The 25,919-nt window shown below is 42.6% G+C and overlaps 1 protein-coding gene across 1 annotated transcript in view; it reads left to right on the top strand.

The window, feature by feature from the left end:
- PSMB7 (proteasome 20S subunit beta 7) overlaps positions 1 to 25,919 on the top strand; it is a 58,181-nt gene that overhangs the window by 20,624 nt on the left and 11,638 nt on the right. The window contains exon 6 of the mRNA XM_084797957.1: positions 8,291 to 8,349. Within this exon, the coding sequence (XP_084654083.1) occupies positions 8,291 to 8,349 (59 nt within the window). The remainder of the gene's footprint in view (positions 1 to 8,290; positions 8,350 to 25,919) is intronic.

The raw sequence follows: 25,919 nt of genomic DNA, 5'->3' as shown, positions 1-25,919 counted from the left end.
AGAGTGGCCAGTTGACTAACAATGAGCAAGTGTGAGTAAGCGCTCTGTCAGGGAGAGCTGACACTGATGGATTAGAAAGTTCTGCGCGGACTCCTTTATCGCTGCATACATCTTCCACCTTGGCAGACCACAGTGGCAGACAGGTCCTTGGGTGCTTAAAACGGACTGCTCCTTAGCAGGGGCAGTCTTTTTTTCCTGTGACGATCTAGTAAAATTGATTTGGGGAGAAGCAGTGGGACTCCATTTCCTGCTGCCTCTCAGAACTTCTCGACATTGAAAAAAGAAATTTTGAACACCTTGGTTCCCATTAAAGCTGCCACTCAGGGACCTGTTGAGAATGAGTGTATCAAGTCACTGCTGGAGGACAGGGAGCGTGTCCCAGAGTCATTACAGTAACTAGTTTTCCTTGAGCTCTTATACTGTGTCCCAGCATTTGGCTTTGCACAGTGTCTGCCTCAGCCTGCAGAAGCCACTGATAAAAGTTATATAAGCTGTTGCCATCCTGACTCGGGGGTTGGGAGGATGATGGCTAGGAGGAAGTCAGGGTAGCTGCTGCACTGGGTACCCTAGTTTTTGAGGCAATGATACCTTGTGCTCAGAGTCATGTGCCCAGAGAAACCAGAGGTTCCCTACCTTAGTAGCTGTGCATTTCCAGAGCTTGGACATCTCGCATGTCCTTAGTTGCTTCTTAGTAGGACCTGGGCTTTCTAGCCTCTGGACCTAGGTTTAAAATCTTTATTCTGCTTCTTATTAGCTGCTTTGCTGGAAAAATTATTTGAAACAAATAGAATATAAATTCTAGTCTGTAAAATGGGGAACTCTCCTCACCACACGGCTTCAAGGCTGTGGACTTTAGTAAATGTCCCTGTCTCCTGTCTCTCCCTCCCCCCTGCCACCCCCCATGCCTGCCACCCCCAAGCTGAGTTTATGCATGGGTCTTCTTAGAGGAAACAGATTGCCACCTGCCAACTTCCTAGAGCTTGAGCAGGCAGCACATGGTGGAAAGCATTTCAGTTTTGATTACTCCAGTTGTCTAGTAACGGTGATTATAGAATTGCTAAGTTTGATGTAGTATTTACACAAACGTTGATATATGGAAAGAATATGCTACAACCCCCCTAAACCCAAAACTGTACACAGCCTGTGTTAATGCAAGCATTTTTAAACATACAGAGCAAGTAAGAGGCGGTGAATTTCAGATTTTCTTTTGAATTCTTGAAGAAAAACAGGTTCAGGCTGGACTATAGGTTGAACATACTGGCTCTGGAGTGTGAAACCGGGCATCATGTTTCTGCAGGTAGAGACTACCGCACTGGACCTCATGTGACAGGTTGCGGCAGGAACTGAGATCCCCTTACGTATTGCATAAAATTACCTTCAGGCTATGTGTATAGGTTGCATATGAAGCAGATGATTTCCTGTTTAGACTTGGGTCCCATCCCAAGATATCTCATTATAATTATATGTATGCATATTTCCTCAAATCCGAAATTCAAATTATTTTTGGTCCCAATCATTTTGGATAAAGGGTATTGAAGCCACACTAATGCTGTTAAGTGCCTTCTGAGGTTTCAGAAAATTAGGACTAGTTTTGCTTTTTGAAAAATGTGACTATGGCAATATAAATACTCCAAGAACAGATAGACCTACGTGTCACTGCTAGAGATAACAGCGTTTCAACTAAAATTCAAATCTCTTTCTGAACTTTTAAGTAAAACAATATAGATTATAGTCAGATGTGTAGTAATTAGTATGAAATCAACTAGGAGAGGAAAGCCTGGATGGAGCCTGCTCTTTTGGCAAGCTAAGAAAGATAGCTGCCTTTTCTAGGCTCACTTGCTAATCTTGACTTCAGCGTTTGGACTTCCTGCATAAGAGGCAACTGGTGGAAGGGAGAGAGCCCTCTGACTCTGAGGATGGCGTGACTCAGAGGTATCATGCTTGTCTGGCATGTGTAAGACCCCAGGCCCCATGCCTAGTACCACAGATGGAAACAAAGGGAAAAAGGAAAGTGGAGGTGTAGACAGGGAGGGAAGTGACGACGACGATGACGAAGACACTGAGGCAAGAGCATCATTTTTCCATGCCAGTCAAGGCTAGGAACACTAGTACAACTAAACCAACCAACCAACCAACCAAACAACGACAAAGACACTGAGGCAAGAGCATCATTTTTCCATACCAGTCTAGGCTAGGAACACTATTACAACTAAACCACCAACCAAACAACCAAACAAAACCATTTTGGCTTAGAAATTCTTAATGTGCTGAAAGCATGAGGCATGAGATTGGGTCAGGTATCTCTGACTGTTAATCTCCTCTGTTTAAAAAGTGGGACTAGTACAGTGTTTGAAGAGCCACAAAGCCAGTGGACACCAGTGGACCTTGGAATTCCTTATGACTACACGTCTCTTGCTGATGTTGTTTGCCAGGCTGCTTCTAGATGAGTGCTGGTGTGCTCTAGACTTCATTACTAGGGGCTTTTCCTCCGAGACTGTCCTAGAGAAGGTCTCCGGAGGACCAGATAAAGGAGACAGGAACACTTGTGGTGACTGACTGCTGCCTTCCTTGGTCCTCTTGACTCACCTGAAGATTGACCCTCAGGCCCGTGTGAGGATTTCAGGAGGAGCTGCTGCTGCTGTTAGACAGATGTGATAGTAGCGGTGGTTTGCTAGTTTTGTTTATCCTTTCACAATGTTGGATTTTCTCTTAGTTTATGCCTTAAGAATTACAAGTAATACATGATTTTAGAAGAGAAAATTTAAAATACAAGTAAACAGAGTAGAAATAGTCATTCAGCAGTAGGTGTCTATTTTGATTCATGTGCTTGCAGCCTTGTGTCATTTGTACTACGGAAACACATCTACCAGTACTGCACGGAAGACTCTTTTCTGGAAAATGAAAATACTTCTGCTTTAGCATGTTTAATTGATCTGTTCATATAATATTTTCTTTCTTTCCTCCATCTCATGTATTAGAACTTTAGATTTCTCTAGGTTTTTTATTTTACTGCTGCTGTTAGCTGATCTAAACGTGTATATGCCGTTGTTTCTCAGAACAGCTCCTTTGTGGTGAGTGTGCACAGCTTCTGATTTCCAAATTACTGACAGGAAAGTTTAATCCCCTTTGCCTCTTCCAGTGGTTTAGTGTGCCCATTGTACTACATCTTTGTCAGCACTGGTTGTTACTCTTCTTAATCTCTGTTAATTTAAAAAGCAGACAATGGCTGCTTTATTTTTGTTTGCTTTTCTTTGACTACTAATGAAGTTGTTTGTAGCTATAGCTCTGTCTTCTTGGCTTATAAACTGCTGTTATCTTTGTTGGAAATGTTTTTGTGTGAGCTTTTCAATTATTAATATTCTGCATTTTGCACTTTTTTTTTTAGTTTCAGCACTTGTATTTTATATTACAGCTTTTTTTTTTTTTTTAAGCCAGTGACATGATTTGAAAGGACGAGTCAAAATCTTGGGTGAAGAGGTGACCTTTGGGTATGGATGCACAAGCCTCTTCTGGAGGGTCAGCAGATGTAGTTGGCTTCCCAGTGTCACCTCAGATCTGTAGGTGGGACAGTGATAGGGTAGACAATGCCCTCTTCCCAGGATGTTGCAGGGTGTCAGTTTTAGGAAAAGTCTTTTAATGAGCATCTTGCTAGGGCAGCCAGGCCACCTGAGTAGGTTTTCTGAGTAGTGGATGTAGATTTTCTCCTGTGCCTGCCTCTCCACAGCCTGGCTTCTCAGTGTGTTAGGTGTCAAGAGAAGCCGCATCAGTGATGGTTGACTGTGGAGGAGGACCGTGGCCCTGGGGCATAAGGTAGGGAGTAAAGTAGCCACTCCAGAGGTTGTATGGAATTATCTCTCTAAATGCCAATAACTGAATTGTTCCTTGTTTTTCTGTTTTAAAGAGCTTTGTTCTGGAAGCAGCAGTGGGGTATTCGGTCACTGTAGGTGGGCTGAAAAGGGCAGACTTGTGGAGGTTGCTAAGGAGCAGCTACATGGAAACTCCTGATGAGGTGGAGAGCTTCGCTAGTAGAATGCAGAAACCCAATAGAGGTAGCCCACTCCTACGGTAGTGGGAGGCTTAGCCACACTAAGACAGGAATTGCACGTAGGTTTGCTGCTTTAAGACATCTTTTTGAAAATTGAACTTGGGTTATACTGCTTGCCTTTATTCAGCCTGGTGTGGTGAATTAGGCACCAGGCAGTATATGTTCTTTTACACCCCCGTGAGATGTTGGTTGCTAGCATCACTCCTTAGGACTTGTGTAGTTTCCCTGGCTCTTGGCCAGTCGCATTCTCTATTGAACACAGCGTAATCCAACATGGATCTGTTTGGTGCTTATGTGCCAGCTTGGTATGGGGCTGCAGCTGTGGAAGGGGGGACAGGTCTTGGAGGAGAGTAGTAAGCTCTCAGGGTGTGCGTGGTATTCAAGGAAGATTCTTGGGAAGAACTGGGGTTTAAAGGTGATTAGGAGTGCCACGAGCTGTCAAGGGGTCCAGGGACTGCCACGCAACAAGGTGAGAAGGCTGAAATAGCATGGGCATTTGGGAAGTGATAGGAAGTATGAAGTACGTGATTGGGGAGCTGAGGGCAGCAAGACCTGGTTGTGACCAGTCTTATGTATCCTTTCTGACTGTGTTATGCATATAGAACATTCCGTGTAAGAGGGCCACAGAAGGTGGCAGCTGAGATGGAACTCTGCCTTTCTGCATGTAGGGCCTGTAATCCTGGGGGAGATGGTTCCCACTGAGGTGGGTTGCTATAAGGAAAACTAAATGACATAAGGCATTACACGTGGTGCAGCCGTGCTCACCGTTAGGTTCTGTTTGCTCCCCCCTTCTGTACTCTCATTTCTGCTGGGGTGGGGATACATGGAGCACTGTCCATGTGTTCACAGAGCTCGGCCTCCATGTGTGGAAAGCAGGTGTCATTAGCATCTGGCTCCTGTACTGGCAGGCTGTCCTCTGCCTTTCTGTATTTCCTTCCTTATGGGAACCCAGATAGTATGGAACTCAGAGGTGTCCATGGTTTTAGAATAGAAAATAGAGCAAATGGTCCTTCAACAGAATTTGCCCTGGCTTTGTGTATTGGTGATGCCTGGCCAGGTGGCGAGAAGCTGAAGCAGTGGGTGACTTGGGGTGTCTATTAATGTCATATGGGGAAAGGGAGATGTGGTGTTTGAATATTTTGTAAGTCACATGATGGCTGTCTGTATGACATTTGTCTGAGGTTTGTTGTATCTAGTTTTGGGCTCGGACCAAGATCTGGGAGCTTGAATAAACATTACTGATAGATACTGTCCTTGTCCTTTAATTTTTGTTTTTAGTTTTAATTTTTTTGGGTGGGTGGGGGTCTCGAGATAGGGTTTCTCTGTGTATCCCTGGCTGTCCTTTTCTGGTTTTTTTTGCTTGCTTGTTTGTTTTGTTTTGTTTTGTTTTTAAGTGATAGCTCTTTTCTTGTGCCTCTCATTACATTGCCTTGATGTTGTGTGCTGATTTTACTCTGCCTTCTTGTGGCTTTCATAGTTGCACTCCTATGTGAATTGTTACACAAACTTTCTGTGCAGCAGATGTGTGCTGTTGACAGAGTGTGCCATTTCCTAGCACTTCTGTGGTCTCATGCAAAGGGGGCGCCAGAGCCTCCCTTTCCTCAAAGCTGGGGGGCAGGAGCTAGTTGTAGACGATGTAGACATTCTCTTGAGATTGATCCTCTCTTTTTACATTTCTTTTGGAGCCCACTTGTGTTTGGCTTCAGAGGGAGCAGAATCAAGCATAGTTCAGGGTGCTCTGTCCAGATAGTGTCTCCTGCTGTGTGTGCTGAAGATGGAGGTGTAGACAGGAAAGCAGAGTGCTGCCCTCATGTCCTTCCAGTGGTCACCTACCACCTCGACACTGTGGAGTGCCCTCTACACCCCACAGACACACACAGACTCCTTTGTATCAGGAGTTGGGGTTTCTGGAGTATCCTTTGCACTTAGAGAAATTATGTCTGTGGTGTTACTGCCAAGAAGGAAACAGCTTCTAACGAAGGAAGCATTGTTTGGTTGAGCAGGAACTATTTTTTTCATTTCTTAAAATATTGAATGAAGCTGAACAGAAGCAAATACATGCCTAGGAGAAAGAATAGAGTAAAAGTACTTACTGTGACTGTGCCAAGAAAGGAGGGCCAGAAGAAAAAAAAATGGCCAATGATTTTTTTTTTTTCAGGAAAAATGCCTTTAAGCTAAGCTTGGTTTGTTTCTTTAACAATAACTCATTTCCGTTCTCTACAAAGTTGTTAGCTCTTGGGTAAATACCCTGTCTTTTTGTATCCTTTTAAAATGTGGATTCGGAGGCTGTTAGTCCATTTACCCTTGGGCTCTTCCTCAAGATAGATAATCTCGGACACATTGGAAGGGAAGCCTGCCTTTGGCCACTTTGCAGGAGCGTTTTGTATCTAGAATAATTTTTTTTCAGAGATTTCCTCATTTGCAATTTTCTTGTTTCCTCCTGACAGCTGTCCTTTGTTTTCCTCACAAAACCAGCTTGGTTTTTTTTTCCTAGTAAGACCTAGAGAATTTAGGTTTCTGTTTGTGCCTTGAAACAGAAACCAAAGTAATTTTTTTTTTTTCCCTTTTGACTCCTGAACCTCATGATGAACTGGAAACTAATGAAACCATTGGTGGAATGTGACCCTGTATCTACATTTTTCAAGGACATGTTTATTTTGAAACCAGAGGCTTGATTTGGTGAGCCTGCCCTTGAATATATGCTGGGGTGTTTGGAGCACACCAGTTTTATATCTGTTTAATGTCTGCCTCCTTTCCAGAAGGCTTTTAATGTCCCTTTAGACCATTTTAGGGTTTTGTTTTGTTTTTAACCCCAAAGAGAAGAAACACAAGAGAGGGAAATGGGGTTGCCTTTTGCTCCCAGGACCTAAATGAATAGTCATTGCTTGTAATGCTGGTCTACACTTGACGTTTCCCACTGCTTTGGATGTGATGTATCCAGTGCTGTGAAGGTAATGATCCTCAACCACAGCAATATTCTGTAACAGGAGTATCTGTCATATTCATCGGGATTACCATGTTCATTGATTTGTGTCTGTAAATCTGCTGTTTCTACCCTTTAAATTTGATCTATAATTGGACCTCCTTAAATGGTTCAGATAAGGTAGTCTGTATTTCCTCAATGCAGTGTTGCTGTCAGCTTCTCCTTTTTCATTATACATTCAGCAGACTTGATAAAATCAGCAGGACACCTCATTTGAAACTGTTTAATCGCTGCCTTTTTCCTTTGCTAAACCATTGAGGTGGTCAAGCGATGTACACAAATCATTTTAAATAGAAAATATGGTTTTCTCTGTGACCCAGCTAAATAGATAGTGTTATGCAAAACAAGTTAAAAAGTAATAAATGCCAAAAAATCTTCTAATTGGAGTAAAAAATTGTGGGCAGCTGTATCCTCTCTCCAAAAGTAGAGTACCCTGAAATACTGCCAGAGCCCTGTATAGACAGATGACGGTTTCCTAAAGATTCGCTGGGTTCGGAACAAAGCAAGTTTAAATTTTCAAATAATGCTGAGCTGCCTTTGTGTCCACTCAGAGGCCAGGCTTATTTGTAATGCCTTTACGTCCAACCTTGGTAGGGATAAATTTGCTGTTAATATCTGTGCAACATAACCTTTCAGCCATTTGCTATTGTTGTAATAAATTTTTGTATCTTTGTCATTTTGTCTACTCAGCTGTTACTCTTCAAAGTACAAACTAAAAATAATAGCTCCAAATAAATGCCACAGAATGCAGTGTTTTACAGTTGTAGCTGGGGTAATCTGGTGGCACAGCGCAAAGTCCCATTACCATTGTGGTGCAGTATATTCCTCCTTGTCTACGCGGCCAAGGTGACTCTACCAGGGCCAGCTCATTAAAACATTGTCTTCTTAACAGGTTTAGTATTTAGCACTATGTCCAGCAGCTTGCCAAGGCAAGTGTGGAGCACAAGCTTTCCCACATGGGTAGGATAAAGGAAGTTATGGGGCACTCACCTCTCGGAAAAATACAAATTCTCCATGGCCTCATTTTTAAGCTTCAACATTTCACTGTGACCGACATGCGGTTGGCCCTGCCAGTAGCAAGTAGCTCCAGCCTTTGGAAGAGCACTGGCTTTTGCTTGGATGTGGCCTACAGACTTGGCATTTACATTGTACTTGAATGTGACACTGGGCATGTTTGACTCTTTTTGCTGCCCCAAGGTAAACTCGAGATGGAGAAGCTGAGTGTTTGTAAACTACACTAAAAGCGCATCTTTCTCTTACAGGTTCTGGCTCCTTGGCAGCAATGGCTGTGTTTGAAGATAAGTTTAGGCCAGATATGGAGGTATGTAAGCTCCTGCAGTTTCCTTATTTTAGGTATTTTCCCGGTTGTGTGTTAAATGTTTACAATTTTATTCCTCCTCCAGAGCTTGCACAACTTTGTCATTGTGTGAAATGTTTTTGGCACAGATAGTTTGTTGAGGAGTCCCACTACTTTGGAAAATATCCGTGGTGGTGGCCCTTTGGCACTGTTCTGTTCTCCCTGGGGCTTGAGGAACCAGCACTGTTCTGCTTTTCTCTGCTCTGGGTTCTTTCAGGCTTCTTGCAGTGTAGGATATTTTTCTATGTACTGAGATTTCTGTGTCAGGATACCGGAACAACCTGTTTTTCTGTTCTCTAACTAAAAATAGAGCAACTATGTATGTCTTTTATGTCACACAGACCTGACATAAAAATGGGTCAGTTTTTAAAGTCTCTGTGGACTTTCCAGTCTCTGGCAGAAGCGGGGGCAAAATTGTGCACATATAGAGTCCTCTCAGGTGTTATGGATCTAATGTCCCCAATGTATTTGTAGGGGATTGATTGTTTCACTGTATTTTCTTTGGTAGTAGAAGAGGTAGAATCTTGTGAAAGACATTTGGCCAGTCTTTTTAAAGACATTTCCCCATGAAAGCACCCCCCTCACCCCCCAATACAAAGAACTCCCTCCAATGACGGATGTGTCAAGTTTGTGTCAATGCTTCCAAAGGCGTGGTCAGTGTTCTGGGTGCTTGTGGTGCCAGCGGTACCTACCTCTCCACCAGCTGCACTCTCTGCATCTCTGAACCGGTGCTGGGCAGGAGTCCTGAGGCAGTCTTCACTGTTTCTGCTTGGTGTCTTGATCATTAATTTTTTGATAGGGAGTGTCAACTCTTTTCAGCTTAATAGGTAAACAGTGTAAGAGTGTTTTGCTTCATCTTTTCTGTCCTTTCAGATTTTGTAAGTACTTTGCTTAGGATCCAAAGGACAGGGATTGGTGAGAATTACTTTTTGACAGTATTTTATGTCTGATCATCTTTGGAGGAAGATGGCATATTGAAAATACTTTGTTCAGCTGGGTGTGGTGGTACACACCTTTAATCCCGGCACTCAGGGAGGCAGAGGCAGGTGGATTGCTGGGAGTTCGAGGCCAGCCTGGTCTACAAAACAAGTCCAGGACAGCCAAGGCTATACAGATAAACCCTGTCTTGAAAAACAAAAACAAACAAACAAGCAAAAATTGTTCTTTTGTTCTGTTACTATCATTGGAGCAGTAAGTGTCATGGACTTCCAGTTCTCTTTGCTCTTTAGGTGTGGGCCAAATTCTGTGAAAGAGAACATGGGTTTATGGTACTGATCTGCCAGGACAGGTGCCTCCTGTGACCTTGGTACATGAGGATAACACAGCAAGTAATGTGTTCCGTGAGCTTCATTTCTTTTTTTTTTCCTCCTAGCTATGGGTATTAAAACATATAGAATCTAGGTAGATATTTTCTATTAAAAATGATAGCATCTGAACTCCAATTAAGAAAAAATAAGCAGGGCCTAGTGTAAAACTGTAGATGAAATTAGAATTTTGTTTTCATTTCTCAGTGTGAAAATTTATTCCTATATCAGCATTATTTTCTGTTTGGTGTCCTTAAATACGTAGAGGGAAAAAAAGTATGTATACTAGGTCACTTAAAAAGAAAAGGAACCAAAACCAAAGCCTTTAGTTTTCTATGTAGAGGAGTCTTTAATGTCAAACACCTCTTTAAGCCACATTAATCTTTTCAGACTTTGTTGGAAATTTTGTCTTTTCTAACTAATTAGAATCTCCATATGTTAATGAAAGCTGAGAATTGCAGAAAGAGTTAATGTCTAAGGCATGTTAAAAGTGACTTTTGCTCTGCAAAAGTAATTTTATACTGTGTCAAGTCTGAACTCCAAATAGTTCAAAGGTGGATGTGATTTGGGGAGCAGAGGGAAATATCAGTCTCCCTTCAGTAAAACTTGGGATTTTATCATTCTGAAGAGAGCATTTCTTAGATTTAGTATGCCTGTATTTGAAACATTTAATGTTCTTCTACATTACCCGTGAGACCCCGAGACAGGTTGAAACAATTCCCATTATATAAATTTATAATTTTAGGTTGAAACTTAGCACTGCCAATTAGTGAAAATCACTATAAAGCCCAAATGATAATCTTAACAACTGCCAGTAGCTAATTCTATAAAAACTTGGTTCATGTTAATAGATACTTAAAAAAAAAAAATCTTGACTTGAGAGTATGTCTTAGTAGTAGAGCACTTGACTGCTTCTTGCCTAGCATGAGGCCCTGAGTCTGATCCTTATCCCCATAATATACACAGGTGATATTATGTTAAGTATGTTGGCTAAATAAAAACATTAGTAAATTGTTTTCACACTTAAAATGTGCTCTGAGAAAGTTTTGCCAGGTGGTGGCGGTACACACCTTTAGTCCCAGCACTTAGGAGGCAGAGGTAGGCGGATCTCTGTGAGTTGGAGTCCAGCCTGTTCTACAGAGTAAGTTCCAGGACAGGTAGGGCTACACATAGAGACCCCATCTCAAAACAACAACAACAACAGTTTATTGGGGAAACTTAATCTAGTCTTGGGTCTTGAATTTGTCATTTGTGTATTGTGCTGTTTTTCTGCCGTATCCAGGTACCACCTAGGCTGGTTTTTTTTTTTTTTCTCTAAAATATTCTTTATTTTAGCAATAAATTTGTATAGTTTACATGTCATAAAATGCACAGGAGTGGAGGTACAGTCAATGAGCATTAGCATTGTAATCACAGGTAACTGTCATTAAATCAAGATTCTGTAGGAGTTTTTTTTGCCTCCAGTGCCCCTTTCCAGTCAGCATTTTCTTCAGCTTTCCCATGGCCCTCTTAATTTGTCTTAGACTTACTTTCTAGATATATAGTCAGTATCACGAAATCCTGGGCATTATGTGCTTGTTTTAATGTTCTCTAAGACACAAGAAAGTGAGTGCATGCTATATGTACCAGCCTAATGGAAGCCCCGGGTGAACATTGAGTGTTGGGGAACAGAAGTCACTTCAGTCATTCTTGTCTGTCCATTCTTGCTTGCCACTGACTTCTCATTGCTGTTGTCTGCCAGCAGGCCTTAGGGACTTCTTATTAACATATGTCTCCGCGCTCCATTGTAACCCTTGTCCGACATGTTTGGCGGCTGTTTTTAGGGGCATCTTTACCACTTGTCAAGGAGTGGGAGCTCCCTGAGTGCAGGGGCGGTGAGATAGTCTGTTCTTCAGCTCCCGACTCTCAGTACTTGCTTGTAGGTAGGAGGACCACAAGCTAAAGTGAAATCTGAGTCATTAAAAACCACCCAAGGACCCAAAGGGACTTTCTCTCCTTCCTGTCTGGAAAATTCAGAACGTACTTTTGAGACAACAGGAAGATAGCCAATATACTTCTCTACAGTGCTAGAGACAGCCCATTAAGTACCCAGGGCCAGAGATGGGGCACGGGCAAGTACTCCTTCAGAAGGAACAGTTCAGAAATGCTGCTGTCAACCCAGCTGGAACTCTTAAGCACTCTGAGATGGGCCTCTGCTGTTAGAGGTCATCGGAGCCTTGGGCTTGCCTCCAGTGAAAGCTCTTATTCAGAGTTTAAGAGAAATGAGTACCTGGCTGGTGAGTTTAAGGCACATTAAAAGGCACAGAAAACCTCAGCTACTTGATACCTGAGTGTTGCTTGGAGCAGTTGCATAATTTTCACTGCCCTGTTTTCTCCCTTGCTGTTAACCTGGAGGACTGAGGGTAGGGACAACTTTTATTCATTTCTGTTTCCTTACATAATGTCATGTGATTAGTACCTAGGAAAGATATAGCCACTTTTGTTGTTGTTTGCTCTTTGAGACTGGGTCTCAGTATGTAGTTCAAGTTGGCCTCAAACATTTGATCTTTTTTCTGCCTTCTTTCCTTGGTGCTGGGACTACAGGTGTTTGGCACATACCTGGCCAGTCAGTATTTGTGGCTAGGTAGATACAAAGGGGCCAAAAGTAACTACTAAGTTGTGCTCAAGTTCATCTGCCTTTGAAGCAGCCTGCAGACTTTCCCTTTGGTGTTCATGGTGCTTAGCTGTGCTAGAAAGGAAAAATTTATCAAGGTAAAATTTTTTCCACTGGTGATAAGTACATTATCATCATCATCATCAATCAGCAAAATAACATATTTAGACATTGTATTAGAGTGGTGGGTTTTAAATGTGAAAGGTGACTTGATGCCAAGGTCAGTTCTTTGAGACGTGTTTTCATGGTGGGAAGCTGCTTGTTGCCGTGTCCTCTGATTCTTTTTTCTGTTGTTAAAAGGCTTGTGTAAGAAGCCTGATAGTGACTGTGACCTACAGAGTAGCTGAATGGGCACTCTAGTGTTAATCGTATTGTGGCTTTTCAGATAATTTTCCATTCAGTTGTAATGAATGTGGCCAAAGAACCTGGAAATACGCTGTTAGTCTAGAAGTGCAGACTTTGCCTTGGGGTGGGAAGGAATGAAGCTCTTGGCTAGCTAACTTAGGGCACCTCTTCTCCTAGTCTCCTTCTCTGTAAGAAGGAAATGTTTTCATTTGGCCCGGTGAGAAATTTCAACTCTTGAAGATTACAATTTATTAAAATGGGTAGAAGATTAATATTTAGTCTGTCAAGATCAATACTGTCCCCTCTTTGCACTAATTGTCAGAATACTGTGCGAGGGCTGCCGAAGGCTAGTGGTGTGCGGCAGGACCCTGACATCACAGGGAGTGGATTCAAAGGCAAACTGTCCTGCACCCTCTGGTATCGACTTGCAAATTAGCATCTGGAATCTAATTAAACAAGCTTAATGAAAGCAGCAGCTGAATGCTGCTAGAGAAGACAGCCAGCCAGCTTCCCCCCGCCCCCTCTGATACGTATTCTGTACCACTGGAGCTGGTCACCAAACACATCGTGAGCATAGTTAAAAAATTAGCATTTATTTGAAGAATAGAAACTGTTTTCATTCTGTTATGCGTTTGGCATGCTCTGGCGTCCCATGAGAGCCATGCCACAGCAGATAGTGCACAATATTTATAAATCCATGACAGGCAATAATAGCAACTTGAAAATTTCTTTTGCTAGAATCTCAAGTTGAGAGCTGCCAAAAGCTGAGAGGATCAGATCTGCAGTGGCAGCTGCTGTGCCCTACAGTTAGAATTCTAGACTTTGAAGATGCTCAACTTAAAGCAACGAAGACTGCAGGCTTAGCCAATTTTTGCAGGTTTCTAGAGCTCTGGCTCTCTGCCTTTTGAAGATGACTTGCTGAAGCTTCTACCACTGCCTGAGGCATGCTAACACCAGCAGGATCTTTCCCTCAGTCTTAGTGTGGCTTCAGTTTTAAGTAGCACATGCTTTGTCAGTGCCCACTGTGATGGCCCTTTCTGTGGTTGCAGTACTAAGGGATGAGCTCTTATCCTGGACCCTTCAGAGGGAAAGTAGGAAGATAGATGGTGACACATACAAGTGCCACTTCAGCTGTCTGATTTATGGAGTCATATTTCATTGCTCGACTGGTGTTGGCCTCTAGAGAAGCCCTTGCAGATTGCTAAAGATGTGAGCAGCTCTCGCCCTAAGAGCTTGTGGTTATCTCACAAACGTGATGCCAAACACCTAGCTAGGGAAGAAACAAGATTAATCTGTCATTGTGGGCAGCTATAGATCCATTTAAATAATGGAAGACTTGATATCAATATGCTGCTCTCACAGCAAATCTTAGAAATGATTGTGTGTGTGTTTAAGTAATGGAAGCAAAGCTGCAGACTTCATTGACAGAGATCTGCATTATTTTGCTTTTTAAAATGTCTGTTGAGTTTATCATATAGGATGGTCTCAGAGGGAAATGGGCATAAGTTCAGTGTGGTTAGCTAGAAAGGGGTATGGGGCTAAGGCCTCGGAGGACTAGGCTGCTGGTTTGTTTCTACTGCACTTACAGCATGGCTCCAGAGGTCCTTGTTTGCGAGCCAAGTTTCAGAGTCCTTACCTGCCGGTTGCTGAGAGGATTGGGTGTGGGCAATAAAATACCTTCTATGACAGCGTCACAAAATTGGTTTTCTGTCTTCTGGTTAGTAGTAGGTTGAAATGTCACATAGGCACTAACAGGATCTGACATTGAGGTTGATGGTTTATAGCACAGAAAGGTGAAAGTTTCCCTCCTTACCATCCAAGGCAGACCTGTGTGGTGGACATGAGGACAGCACACGTCAGTGTGCCATGGAAGTGTTTGCTTTTGGGGGAGAAGGTGGTGAGTGGAGATGCTGTAGTTTCGGATGTTTATAGTGTGCCTGGCTGCATTCTAACAGCCTCCCTGTATTTTCTTACTTTTCAACAATCTTGGAGGTCAGTGCTTTGTTATCCACACTTTGAAGGAAAGAAAATCAGGCCATAGGAGGGTCAGTAACATGTGTGAGGTTACACAGATGGTCAGCAATGGGGTCAGAATTTGAACTCTTAGCAGTCTGACTTTGGAGTTGTTTGCTGGACTCAGCTATTGTGCTGCTGTGTCCCTTTGCCTGGTGTGTAATTCTCTGACAACAGAGTAGAAGATATGTTACTCTTGGGGCCCTCTGGAGTGTTGCTTTCCTCTGGTGAGGTCTTGTGAAGACAGCAGAAAGCCAGGCATGTGTCAGATGGGGCACACAAACATCAACCTACATTGAGCTTGGTGACAGGAGGGTCCCAGAACAGGAGAGAGATATCGAGGAACATGGGAAGGAGAGGGAAATCTGTTGGGCTATAGCAGAGTTTTTTTCCCTTCTCCTTGAATCTAGGGCTGTTTGGTTTTGTTTTTTCTTCCTTGTTTTCATCTATATGTGTAGCCCATCTCAAATATCCTATGATTATTTCTTCCCAAAGTTTTCTGGTGATATTTATTTACAAGAAAGTTGTTTTGTCTAGATGGCTGATGTACAGATGGCATAATCTTCCTCAGATTTAGTGATGAGACCAAGAGGTTTTTAAATGCCAGTGAGTGGCATTTGTCCATTTGAGGCAAGTCACAAATAACTTGAACAGGAAAAAAAATAATAATAAAAAGCAAAGCAAGACTATAGCATTTAAATAATGAGGTGTTCTCTCTTCTCCAACTGCCAAAACTTTTTAATCTTCGTCAACAATTGTTCTGTCCGCCATCCTATTTAGGTCGCATCTGTGGACTCTGAGCTCAGGACCCTGACAAGCAGCATATGAATTCTGTAGTCATTAGTGATCTTGATCCTAATGCCTCTGTCCCTGCCACAGGGGCTCAGGTGTGGAAGCTGCTGGTTCATTCTCCCAGCTGACACCGAGAGGTTTAATGACTCTATAGGAAGGTGGCCACTGGCTGGGAGGTTTGCTGGCAGAACCCACACCACAGAGAGTGGTGATCAAGGAGGACTCTGGGTGTTTAGCAGAGCACCTTCCTGTGCAGCTTGAATCCCATTGACATCAAACGAAGTTTTAAGTAAATGCAATTTTTTAAAAAGCCTGACCTTTAACAAATAGTAGAAATGATGTCAGCTTAGTGAGCCTCACTTGGCTTAGTCTATCAGATTTCGATTTTTAAGCTTGTATGTATGTGGTAGTTACATTGGTTTAAATGTCTTTTTCTCTAGAGAAAAATGTGCAGTTCAAGCCAAAATTCTTCCATTGCTGGCCCTTTTGTTTATTATGAATTTTTGCTTTTAAAAATTATTAGAATGCAGCTGGGCAGTGGTGGCACACATCTTTAATCTCAGCACACGGGAGTCAAAAGCAGGCGGATCTCTGAGTTGGAGGCCAGCTTGGTCTACAGAGTGCGTTCCAGGACAACCAGGGCAACACAGAGAAACCCTGTCTTAAAACAACAACACCCCCCTCCCCCGAAAAAAAAAAACAACCCTACAATGTGGATTTATTGGTTGACTTGTGTTGTCATTAAGTATTTTGACCTTCTTTAGGTCATTCTCTTCTCGAAACATTGGATGCCTTATTATCTCATGACAACTTCATTGATAGATAATGTACACCCATATAATTTGCCTTTGTACATAATAGCAGCTTTTACTATGTTCATAAGAGTTGTACAGCTACCACCACAATCAACTTTAAAACATTTCAAACCTCCTTTGACTCAAAAGACCAACGTTATGTCATTGCCTATTTACTGCCAAGCCATATGTTCTGGGCATCTTTATTTTCATGGATGTCAGTGTGTGTGTGTGTGTGTGTGTGTGTGTGTGTGTATCTGTGTGTGTGTGTGTGTGTGTGTGTGTATCTGTGTGTGTGTATCTGTGTGTGTGTGTGTGTGTGTGTGTGTGTGTATCTGTGTGTGTGAAAGATTTTACTTATTTAATAATACTTCATGTTGTAGCAGGTATCTGCACTTCATTGTTTTACTGGTGGACTGGTCCATTGCATGGCTATAGCATGCCTTCTCTATCTGTCCATTAGTTGATGGTCATTTGGATTATTTCTACTATGTGGCTACCATACTGTGAACATCTATTGTGTGTTGTGGAGCAAGACTAACCTTTTGTGGTACTGCCACATCTTTCCATAATTTCTGTGTTGATAGCAGCATAGGAAGGTTTTGATTGTTTCACATCCTTACCAATGCTTGCCACCTGTCATTTTGAGTACAGTCATCCAGATGAGGCTGAATGGGATCTCACCTCAGATTTAATGACTTCCTTATTAAGTGTGACTGTGGAAATGTGTAGATTGAACAGTTTAATATTGGACATGCTTATGAACCTTGGTTTTGGGCATTAATTGGGCTGATTGTGTATTTAATTACTGAAAGGTCTCTTTTCAAGGCTCTTTTGGAGCTTGTTTTAGTAATTTACCTTTGATCATAACTCTACATACTGGTTTTCCTTAAGACTAGAAGCATTAGATACAGAAAAATTGTGTTTTTAAGTTAGATTAAAAAAAAAAGTTATAGCTGGGCGTGGTGGCACTCTCCTTTAATCCCACTGCTCAAGGAGGCAGAGGCAGGCGGATTGCTTTTGAGTTTGCCACCAGTCTGGTCTACAGAGTGAGTCCAGGACAGCCAAGGCTAACACAGAGAAACCCTGTCTTGCAGAAAAAAAAAAAGTTACATTAATTTCTTTAGTATTTTTTTCTGGTTTTACTCAACGTAAAACTTTAGGTTTTAGAGGTGTCAGAACCTCCAAGGTAGAATCCCATAAGCCCTGCATAGAATTATTTATAGTAGTGCTTTCCAGTGGAACTGATTAGTGAAGCTTAGCAATAAATAGATACTGAAATTGGCATTTATGGGTTAGTGGGTGATGTGAGGGAATTCCCCGTTAACCCTTTTGATGGATGGTAACGGGAAGCACTCATGAGGGATGCCACCCACCAGCTCGGATGTGTAAGCATTTCCTTTAGGTCAGACAAGGGATTGTAGTTTTCCCTGTACAGTGGGAAGACTTTAAAGTGGGAGATTTATCAAATTGGGTCTCTTTTAAAAAGTGAATTTGGTGCAAGGTTCTAAGTTTGATCTCCAGCACAGGGGGAAGAAAAAAGAAAAAGGAATAAATAATATTTGTAAACAACACCAAAATGGGCTGGCAAGATGGCTCAGAGGCATGGCAAAAGCACTTGCCATGAAAGCCTGGTGACATGAGTTTCATCTCTGGAGCCTATGAAAGAAAGAGAGAACTGAATCTTGCTAGTTCTGTCTGACCTACACGCACGCACCCACGCACCCCAATCTAAGTAAAATAAACATTTCCTAAAAAGTGAGTTTGTTCCCTTGAATTGGAACCCACCTTGGAGAATCAGAAGGGACTTTGCCGCTCCCAAATTTTCCTGTTTATATTGGCTTTTTTTTTTTTTTTTCCAGAACTGAGGACCAAACTCAGGGCCTTGCGCTTGCTAGGCAAGTGCTCTACCACTGAGCTAAATCCCCAACTCCTATCTCGGTATTCTTGTGAAACCTCAGAGGGCAAAGTTTTCTTTGGTCTTGTGTCTGATGCCTGAAGAGCAGGACTTTGCCTCCTTTCATATAGCACTTAGATTTGACAAGAGATCGTCTTTCTCCTTTTGGTTCTTTGGGATTTCAGAGTCTTGACTTAGAAGTGGATCCTTAGATGTCCATTCCTCTGGCAAATCCATGTCTTGTCAACTCTCCAGAATGCCAGTTTTTGTTTTTTGTTTTAGTTTTTTGAGACAGGGTTTCTCTGTATAGCCCTGGCTATCCTGGACTCACTCTGGCCTCGAACTCACAGTCTGCCCCTGCCTCCTGAGCGCTGGGATGAAAGGTGTGCGCCACCACTGCCCAGCTTCCAGAATGCCAGTTTAATGTTGGTGTATTGTTTTCATTTCCACCTTTGTTATATTCTACTTGTAATAAAAGTTGAAAGTTAGCTATTTGGGGTATGGAATGAAGAAAGCTTCCGTCTGTCCAGTTCCTCTGTTTAATCTTAGGGAGCAAAGGAAAAGAAGCTAAGAGGACAGATGCAGTATTCCTGAGTCGCTAGGTGTCAGGGAGGGGTTCCTCTCGAGCCACATTTCCAGAATTCAAGAATCAGTGAATCCTAGGACAGTGACTCTGTAAATCCTAAGGGTGTCTTATTTCCTGTTCTTTGAGGAATAATGAAAAATTATTTACAAAAAGTGACTTGAAAAGTATATTGCCTTTAATTCTTTTAAAGAGTTTTTCTGTTAAAAGTATTTCTGTGCTGAGTCTCATATTCCTAAAGAATCATTATGTGCCAGGTGCGCAGGCACGCCTTTAATCCTAGCTCTCAGGAAGGCAAAGGCAGGCGGATCTTTGTGTGAGTTTGAGGCCAGCCTGGTCTACAAAGCGAGACCAGGACAGCCAAGGCTACACAGAGAAACTCTGTCTCTTTAAACCAGGGGGGAAAAATCATGTGATTACTCAGCAGACTCTTACTGGTGCCAGCTGAGTACTGCGCACATGGTGCTGTTGGCAGAGGCCATCCTAAGTGTAGTGGAGACTTGCTGCACAGCCATTAGCAAAGCAGATATAAAGAGGGATTCTTCTATGCTGTGGTCGATAGGTAATTATTTGTGATGCATCTTTGGAGCAGGTGCTCCTTCTGAAATGCTGTTGCTTCACATATTTCCTATAACTGTGAAGTGTAGAGAGAAATGTACCATGGAGGAGAAATATTTCACAGTATGTTGTTGTCTGCACCTGTGGCAAAAACCCAGCAGGCAAAGTAAGACTTTATGAGTAGGGACTCTGTGATCAGAGGGCAGGAGCCAGATGCAGGGATGGTATTGAGTGGATTTAGTGTTTGGTGACTTCCATGTGTAGGTAGAATAAAAAAGAAGACACTCCTGGTAAGATGCTCTGCATTGTGATGTCAAAGAGTAAGTGGCATTTTCACCTCTTGCAAAATAGAGTTGCCTTTGTTGACCTGAGTCTCTGTTCTATAAATTAAGGCCCTAAAAATGATCCCTTCATCGTCCTAGTAGTCAGGTAAAGCCAAGATTTGGAATTTCAGAGTTCCTCAGGAGAATGAAAGAATCTCACAAAGAATGTGAATCATAACTACTTACAAATGACTGTTGGGGGTGTGGGTGCGAGTGTGGATTTCAGAGTCAAAGTCAGTCAGTTACAAAACTAAGGAGCTGCCTGTGGACAGAAGCTTGTAGCATCTTGAACAATAGATTCCTGCTTTTCTTGTATATGGATTAGAGAAATAAAAAGATGACGTATAGGACTGAGTGTTACTGGATGGTAGCTTAGAATCCTATAAGTTTGCCTTGGCAGGTAATTTGGCATAAATTGTTAATGTAAATCTGGGTTAGTGGTGAAGATGTTATTTTAGTAAAAAAGATAAACTGCTGATTAATTCAGCATAGAACTCAATTACAAATTGAAAGTGTCTCTGCGGGACTCCCGGGCCCTAAAGACAGCAGATGTTGAATTGATACTCCAGCATATTTCACAGTGGTATGAAATATTAACATGGTTTATTATACTTGTGTGGTGTGTGATATCAGAAAGGGGGAGGCAGTGGGCATGTGGGCGTGCAAAGCAACCTAACATTACACATCCGCTAATACACACTGAAGTGTGATTAGGAATTTTAGGAAATTTCCCCCCACCCTTATTTTTCTTTCTTTTTAAAAAATGAAGTGGCTCTGTGGAGAAATTATGCTTAAAATACCATTTGGGGCTAAACATTTAAATGCCGTGTGTGTGTGTGTGTGTGTGTGTGTGTGTGTGTGTGTGTGTGTGTAGGTTTATGTTGTACACTGGTTAGCATTAACAAATGGCAAGCATGGTACATACGTACTTAAGCATGCGGAGAGATACTGCTGCAGGCCTGAGGCCTGCAGGGCCTGAACTGACTTCACTGCACTGCTGCACAGCTTTGATGGCCTAGAAAGCTTTAAATTGTTTCTGTGTTGTTTTTACCTTCTCATGTAAAACATGGTAATTAAAAAAAAAATGCCCCTGTAGTTTACACAGGCAGAGAAGGTTCATTTCTAGTAAAAGAAGAGCCTCTGTTTTCATATGTATGTCTACCTAGGGGGGGAAAGTCAGCAGATTTCAGGTTTTGAAAGATCTGAACAAACAGCTGCCAATATTTGAAGGAATTGGCCATTCTTAAGAAGAAAGGGATGTGACTAAAGTTGGCTTAGATAAGGTATCTCAAAGTCATTACCTCTTTTGGTGTATTTTTCATGACAGCTTAAACAAGTGCTAGCTCTGGTAGCTGAAGTAAATAATACTTCCAGAAGTGGCCAGATGATTAGGGTAAGAGTGACTGTATTACCTTCGGCTTATTGGGAAGACTTTTAAAAAAGGTGCCCGTTCTCAAAAGCTCCTAAGCAAACTCCTCAATAGCAAAGTTGGCAAAGATAAGCCATTATCTATTATAGCCCCAGAAGAAAAGCTGGGTGGCTGTGAGAGTCTGTGAGGACCTCTTTATGCATGCTGTTGACAGGCAGTTGTCCTTCAGAAAAATGGAAGGTGGGCTTATGCTCAGCCTGTGACACTTGCCTGTGACAGACCACTTAGTAGTACAGACAGGCCCACAAATAAACAACTCAAAGTATGTAGACAAATGGACAAGAATTTGGAATATGAGGGGGCAGGTTTTAGAGGTAAGATGTTAGGGTTGTGAAGGGATGACTGCACATCGATGATGCACTGATGGGATTTCCCTGCGAGACATGCAGTTTGTCACATTGGGCTTTGTGGAAGGGTAGGACACCAGCCCAAAAGGGAATTTATTCTGTACAAAGGTACTTGGTGTGGTTCTGCTCTGCCATTTGTAGCCCTGGAAGTTTAGACAGTTGAACATATTTGAAAATGGGAAGACAAAACTCCAGACGTGTACTGTGTCTAAAGTTGTCTGAGTGGTAGGGTTTTTGTTTTTTTGTTTTTTTGTTTTTGTGTGTGTGTGTGTGTGTGTGTGTGTGTGTGTGTGTGTGTGTTTGAGTTTGTGTGGCCTTCTAATTAGCATGTGCTCTCCACTGCATGCTAGGGCTGGAGCTTAGCAGCCCTGTCCCAGCATGTGAATATTTAAGTTTAGAAAGCTGCCACGTTCCATTAGAGGTGGTTGTGTTTCAGCAGTGGGTGCAGGAGCTGTGTAGACTTTTCAGATGTCTTTTGAGATTTACGTGGCAGTGTAATTGGGAGATCCTGGTACTTAGTGTGTTGTGCATGGTGGAATGTGGGATTATCAGCTGTAATGAGACCCCAGCAGCATACCTCAGGAAGGTAGTTAAAGTTTTAACCTTCACAGATAATGTTACTTGTGGTTTTCTGTGAGATAAATTATACCACTCATTCTGAGCCCTGAAACTGTGCAGAAACTAAAACTGATAACAGGTTGTGCTAAACACACCCCATGCACACATTCACGCAAATGCTGCTTGGTAGCATAGCTCTGTGAAGATGCTTGCAGGGAGCATTGTGTCCTTAGAATGTAGGCATGATGGTAGTTACGACACTGGAATGTCATTTTTCTAAAATTGGAATTGTGGTAAAAGCAGAAAATTAAAGATATAACAATCTGTTGACTTTGATTTTATGACAAATACATTGTGTAGCCTTGGCTGTCCTAGAATTCACTATGTAGAGCAGGCTGCCCTTGAACTCACAGATCTGACTGCCTCTGCCTCCCAAGTGCTGGGATTAAAGGCGTGCGCCACTGCCACCTGGCAATACCTTGCCTTTTAATTTAGGTGAAAGCTGAATATACTAGCAACACTCCTATTTCAGCACTTGGGAAGCTGAGGCAGGAGGACAGCCTGAGCTACCTAGCAAAACTCAGTCTCAGGAAAAATTTAACCCCCCCTCCCCAAAAACCCTTTATTTCATGAGTACAAATGTTTGCTTGCCATGTACACATGTACACCACATGTGTATCATCTGGTGACCAAGGAGGCTCGAAGGACATGTTGAATCCCCAGAGCTGGAGGTACAGAGAGTTGAGAGCTACCATACCCAACCCAGATCCTCTGCAAGAACAGCAAGCACTCTTAACTGCTGAGCCGTCTCTCCAGCCCCTAAAAGGATTTTTTTAAAAAAACCCATATGAGTAGTTGGAGTAAAGGAACACCAAGACTGGTTCAATGGAGTATATGCATTTTGAAGAGAGCTGCTTTTCCTGCAACTCTGCATAGGCCTGCTGATAAAACAGAAAATACACTACTAGTGTGGATTGAAACTAGATTTTATGGAAGACTTCGGGAAGACCATGTGTTTAAATTGCTAGTCACTTGTATCAAAAGCTTGCTCTCCAGTATTATGCCCCCAAAACTTTTAAAGTTTTGTCCTTGCCTTTTAGTTATGATTTAGTTAAGATTTATAATTAGCAAATGACCTTATGAAAACTCATTCTGTTTTGGGAGAGCTGTATTTTAGAGAATGTGAGCCTGTGGACCTCACAGGCTTCCATTTACGGTTTGTTGTGGATAGATGGTACAGTGAAGTCATCAGGGGCCTCTCAGTTTTTAACCCAATGTAACCAGCTGGATGCAAGAGAGATGCTAGAGTTGCGTAGTTTAAGCCATGATGCCATAATTTTAGAGGGAAAGTGCTTTAAATCTGTAAGTGTTGATCAGCTCCAGCTTATTAATGACTAGACAGGCATCATTGGTATTTTGTTGATTGTTTGGAGTTTCTGGTATTTTGAGTGAACAAAGCATGGACTTAGGGATCAGACCAAATGGCTTTTATCTCAGGCCTTTCAGTGTCTGTCTAGTCACATGCATAGGCTGGTGGTTTGTTACCCTCTGCTGCTTGGCTTCTTGCATTTGTGAAATAGGCATGCATGTGGGAACACTTGAGGGTTTTTTGAAGAGTAAGTGGGGATGAGGTGTGCTTAGTGTAGTTTATTAGATGTGAGTTCTCTACCTACTTTAGAAGTTTCTAGTGAAAGACAAAAATGTGCTTTCTGCTTCATATCTGAAATACAGCAGTGAATTCTATATGGAAGGCACATTGGCAATTGAAGGCTTAAGACTTCATATTGAAGTTCACTTGCATTATGATGGTTGCTTTCATAATTGATTTATTGGCTCTGAATTGGGTGCTGTTATTATCAGTTCTGAAAGAGTGAGGCTTTGCCTTGTAGCCTTGCTGGCAAAGACTAGTGAGAGCAGGGGAGTCAGTCAGCAGCAGCCACTATGCGCTCTCCGCATGCTGGGCTCTGGACTAGCAACTTCTGTTTTGTCTGATTAGAATTTGTACAGGAACACCTAAGACTTAAAACCCTTGGTGCTAGATTAGGGCCTCTTATAGGCAGGACCTAAAAATGCTGTGTGATGAAACCACTGAGACCCACAGCTCGTAATTAGCAGGGCTGGGTTCATGCTTGGTCCTTAAGTTCTTTAAGTCAAGGCCAGTGAGGTGGCTCAGTGATGAAGCCACCAAGATTCACATATCCCCTCATCTTTAAAAATGTACAAATTAAAAATAGTCTTTAGTCCTTTAAATACACCTATTAAATCCAGACTCTCTCTCTCTTCCTGTATAACCCTGCTTCACTAGAACTATGCAGATCATCTGGCCTCAAACGGGGCAGACCTTCTGCCTGTACATCTTGAGTCCTGGGATACAGGGGGCTGCCATCACATCTGGCTTTCTCGTGCCCCTTGGAAGCACCTTTTCTCTGCCCTTAAGGATGTGAGAGTTTATATGAAGACTTTTTCTTGAGGTCCAGGAAAAGGTGATCAGCTCAGGGGACCCCTCAGGGGGTCCTAATTGTTCCCCTCTTCCCTGTCCTTCCCCAGCTTACCATTCTTCCTTGTTTTGTTTTTCGGGCAGTCTCACTATGCATCCTGGTTCTTGGAGCTTGGTAGGTAGACCAGGTTGGCCTTGAGTTCACCAAGGTCTCTGCCTCCTGAGACAAAGATGTGCACCACCGCACCCTGCCACTTACCATTCTTAAGCCTTTCTACTTTCCTTCCTCATATCTTGACCTCACATAGGGCCACCCTCTTGGGCCCATCGTGGCTCCTTAGCGCTTCTTTCTACACACTTGTAGCTCTTGTACACAACTTGATTGTTCCTGTGTGCTCATTCAGCTGTACTCTAGGGGTCAGACAGGAATTTTTCATAGTTCTGCCATTCATTAAATGGGAAGTGGCATTTGCAAGTTGATTCTTGCCCAGGTGAGATTTTCTGTTTTTTCACTTGATATTTGTCACCTCTCTCCTGTTAGTTCAATAAACTTTCTATAATTCTTACTTAACTTGATCTTGCCCCTTTCCAGTGACATCTTTGAAGGACTCTGTTACGGAAACCTATCATTGTCTAGGGATTATATCTATTGTCTTTCCATTACCCCACCATAAAAATAGTTGTGATGAAGTTACAGAGAGCTGGACATGGTGGCACCTGCCTATAATCCCAGCACTCAGGAGGCAGAGGCAGGCGGATCTCCGAGTTTGAGGACAGCCTGGTCTACAAAGCGAGTCCAAGACAGCCAAGGCTACACAGAGAAACCCTGTCCCAAAAAGCAAACAAACAAAAGACAATAACAACAAAAAAGAAGCTACAGAGAACCCTTTTGTGCAGGCTGCATTCATTCAGAGGAATGCTTAGTGGCCATGACATCCTAGATACCCAGGTGGCACCCTCTCCTGACCACCTCCTGAACTCATAGCTGCCCACCGAAGTCTTCCTCTTTTCCCACTAGTGAACCAAGCTGTTCTCTCCAGTAATGCTTGACATTTTTGTCCTGCTCCTGCTTTTGGTCTCTTCTCCACTGCTTTCAGTCCCAGGTTCTGCAAGTCTAACCACATTAGCTCCTAGCTTAAAATGTGCACAGCCTCCCAGTGCTTAGCAGGGCTGATGCTGTGTGAAATTCAGCTCCAGTCAACTACCTGTCTAGCCACAACTTCCTCGCTCCCAGGTCCCAGTTCTTCTCCTGACATGCCACTTCTGCCCTTTGTGTTGTTCGCTTTCACCCCTTTCACAAGTCTTGGCACAGTCCTCATGACCTGAATCGTGGGTAGACCTCTGACTACCCACAACTTCTTGGTCAAGCTTGCCTCTTGGTAGCTCTTGCTTTGCTATAGTAAGATTACTTATCCCTTTCTCCTTTGGAGTGTATGTATTCCTACCTGACAAGCTTTGTGCAGACCTCATTTCTGGCATGGGGGTGCCTGCGGTATGTGCT

The sequence above is a fragment of the Acomys minous genome (assembly GCF_964271855.1).
Source record: "Acomys minous genome assembly, chromosome: 10".
Lineage (NCBI taxonomy): Eukaryota > Metazoa > Chordata > Mammalia > Rodentia > Muridae > Acomys > Acomys minous.
Note: the sequence above shows the minus strand (reverse complement) of the source record. Positions and strands in the feature narration are given on the sequence as shown.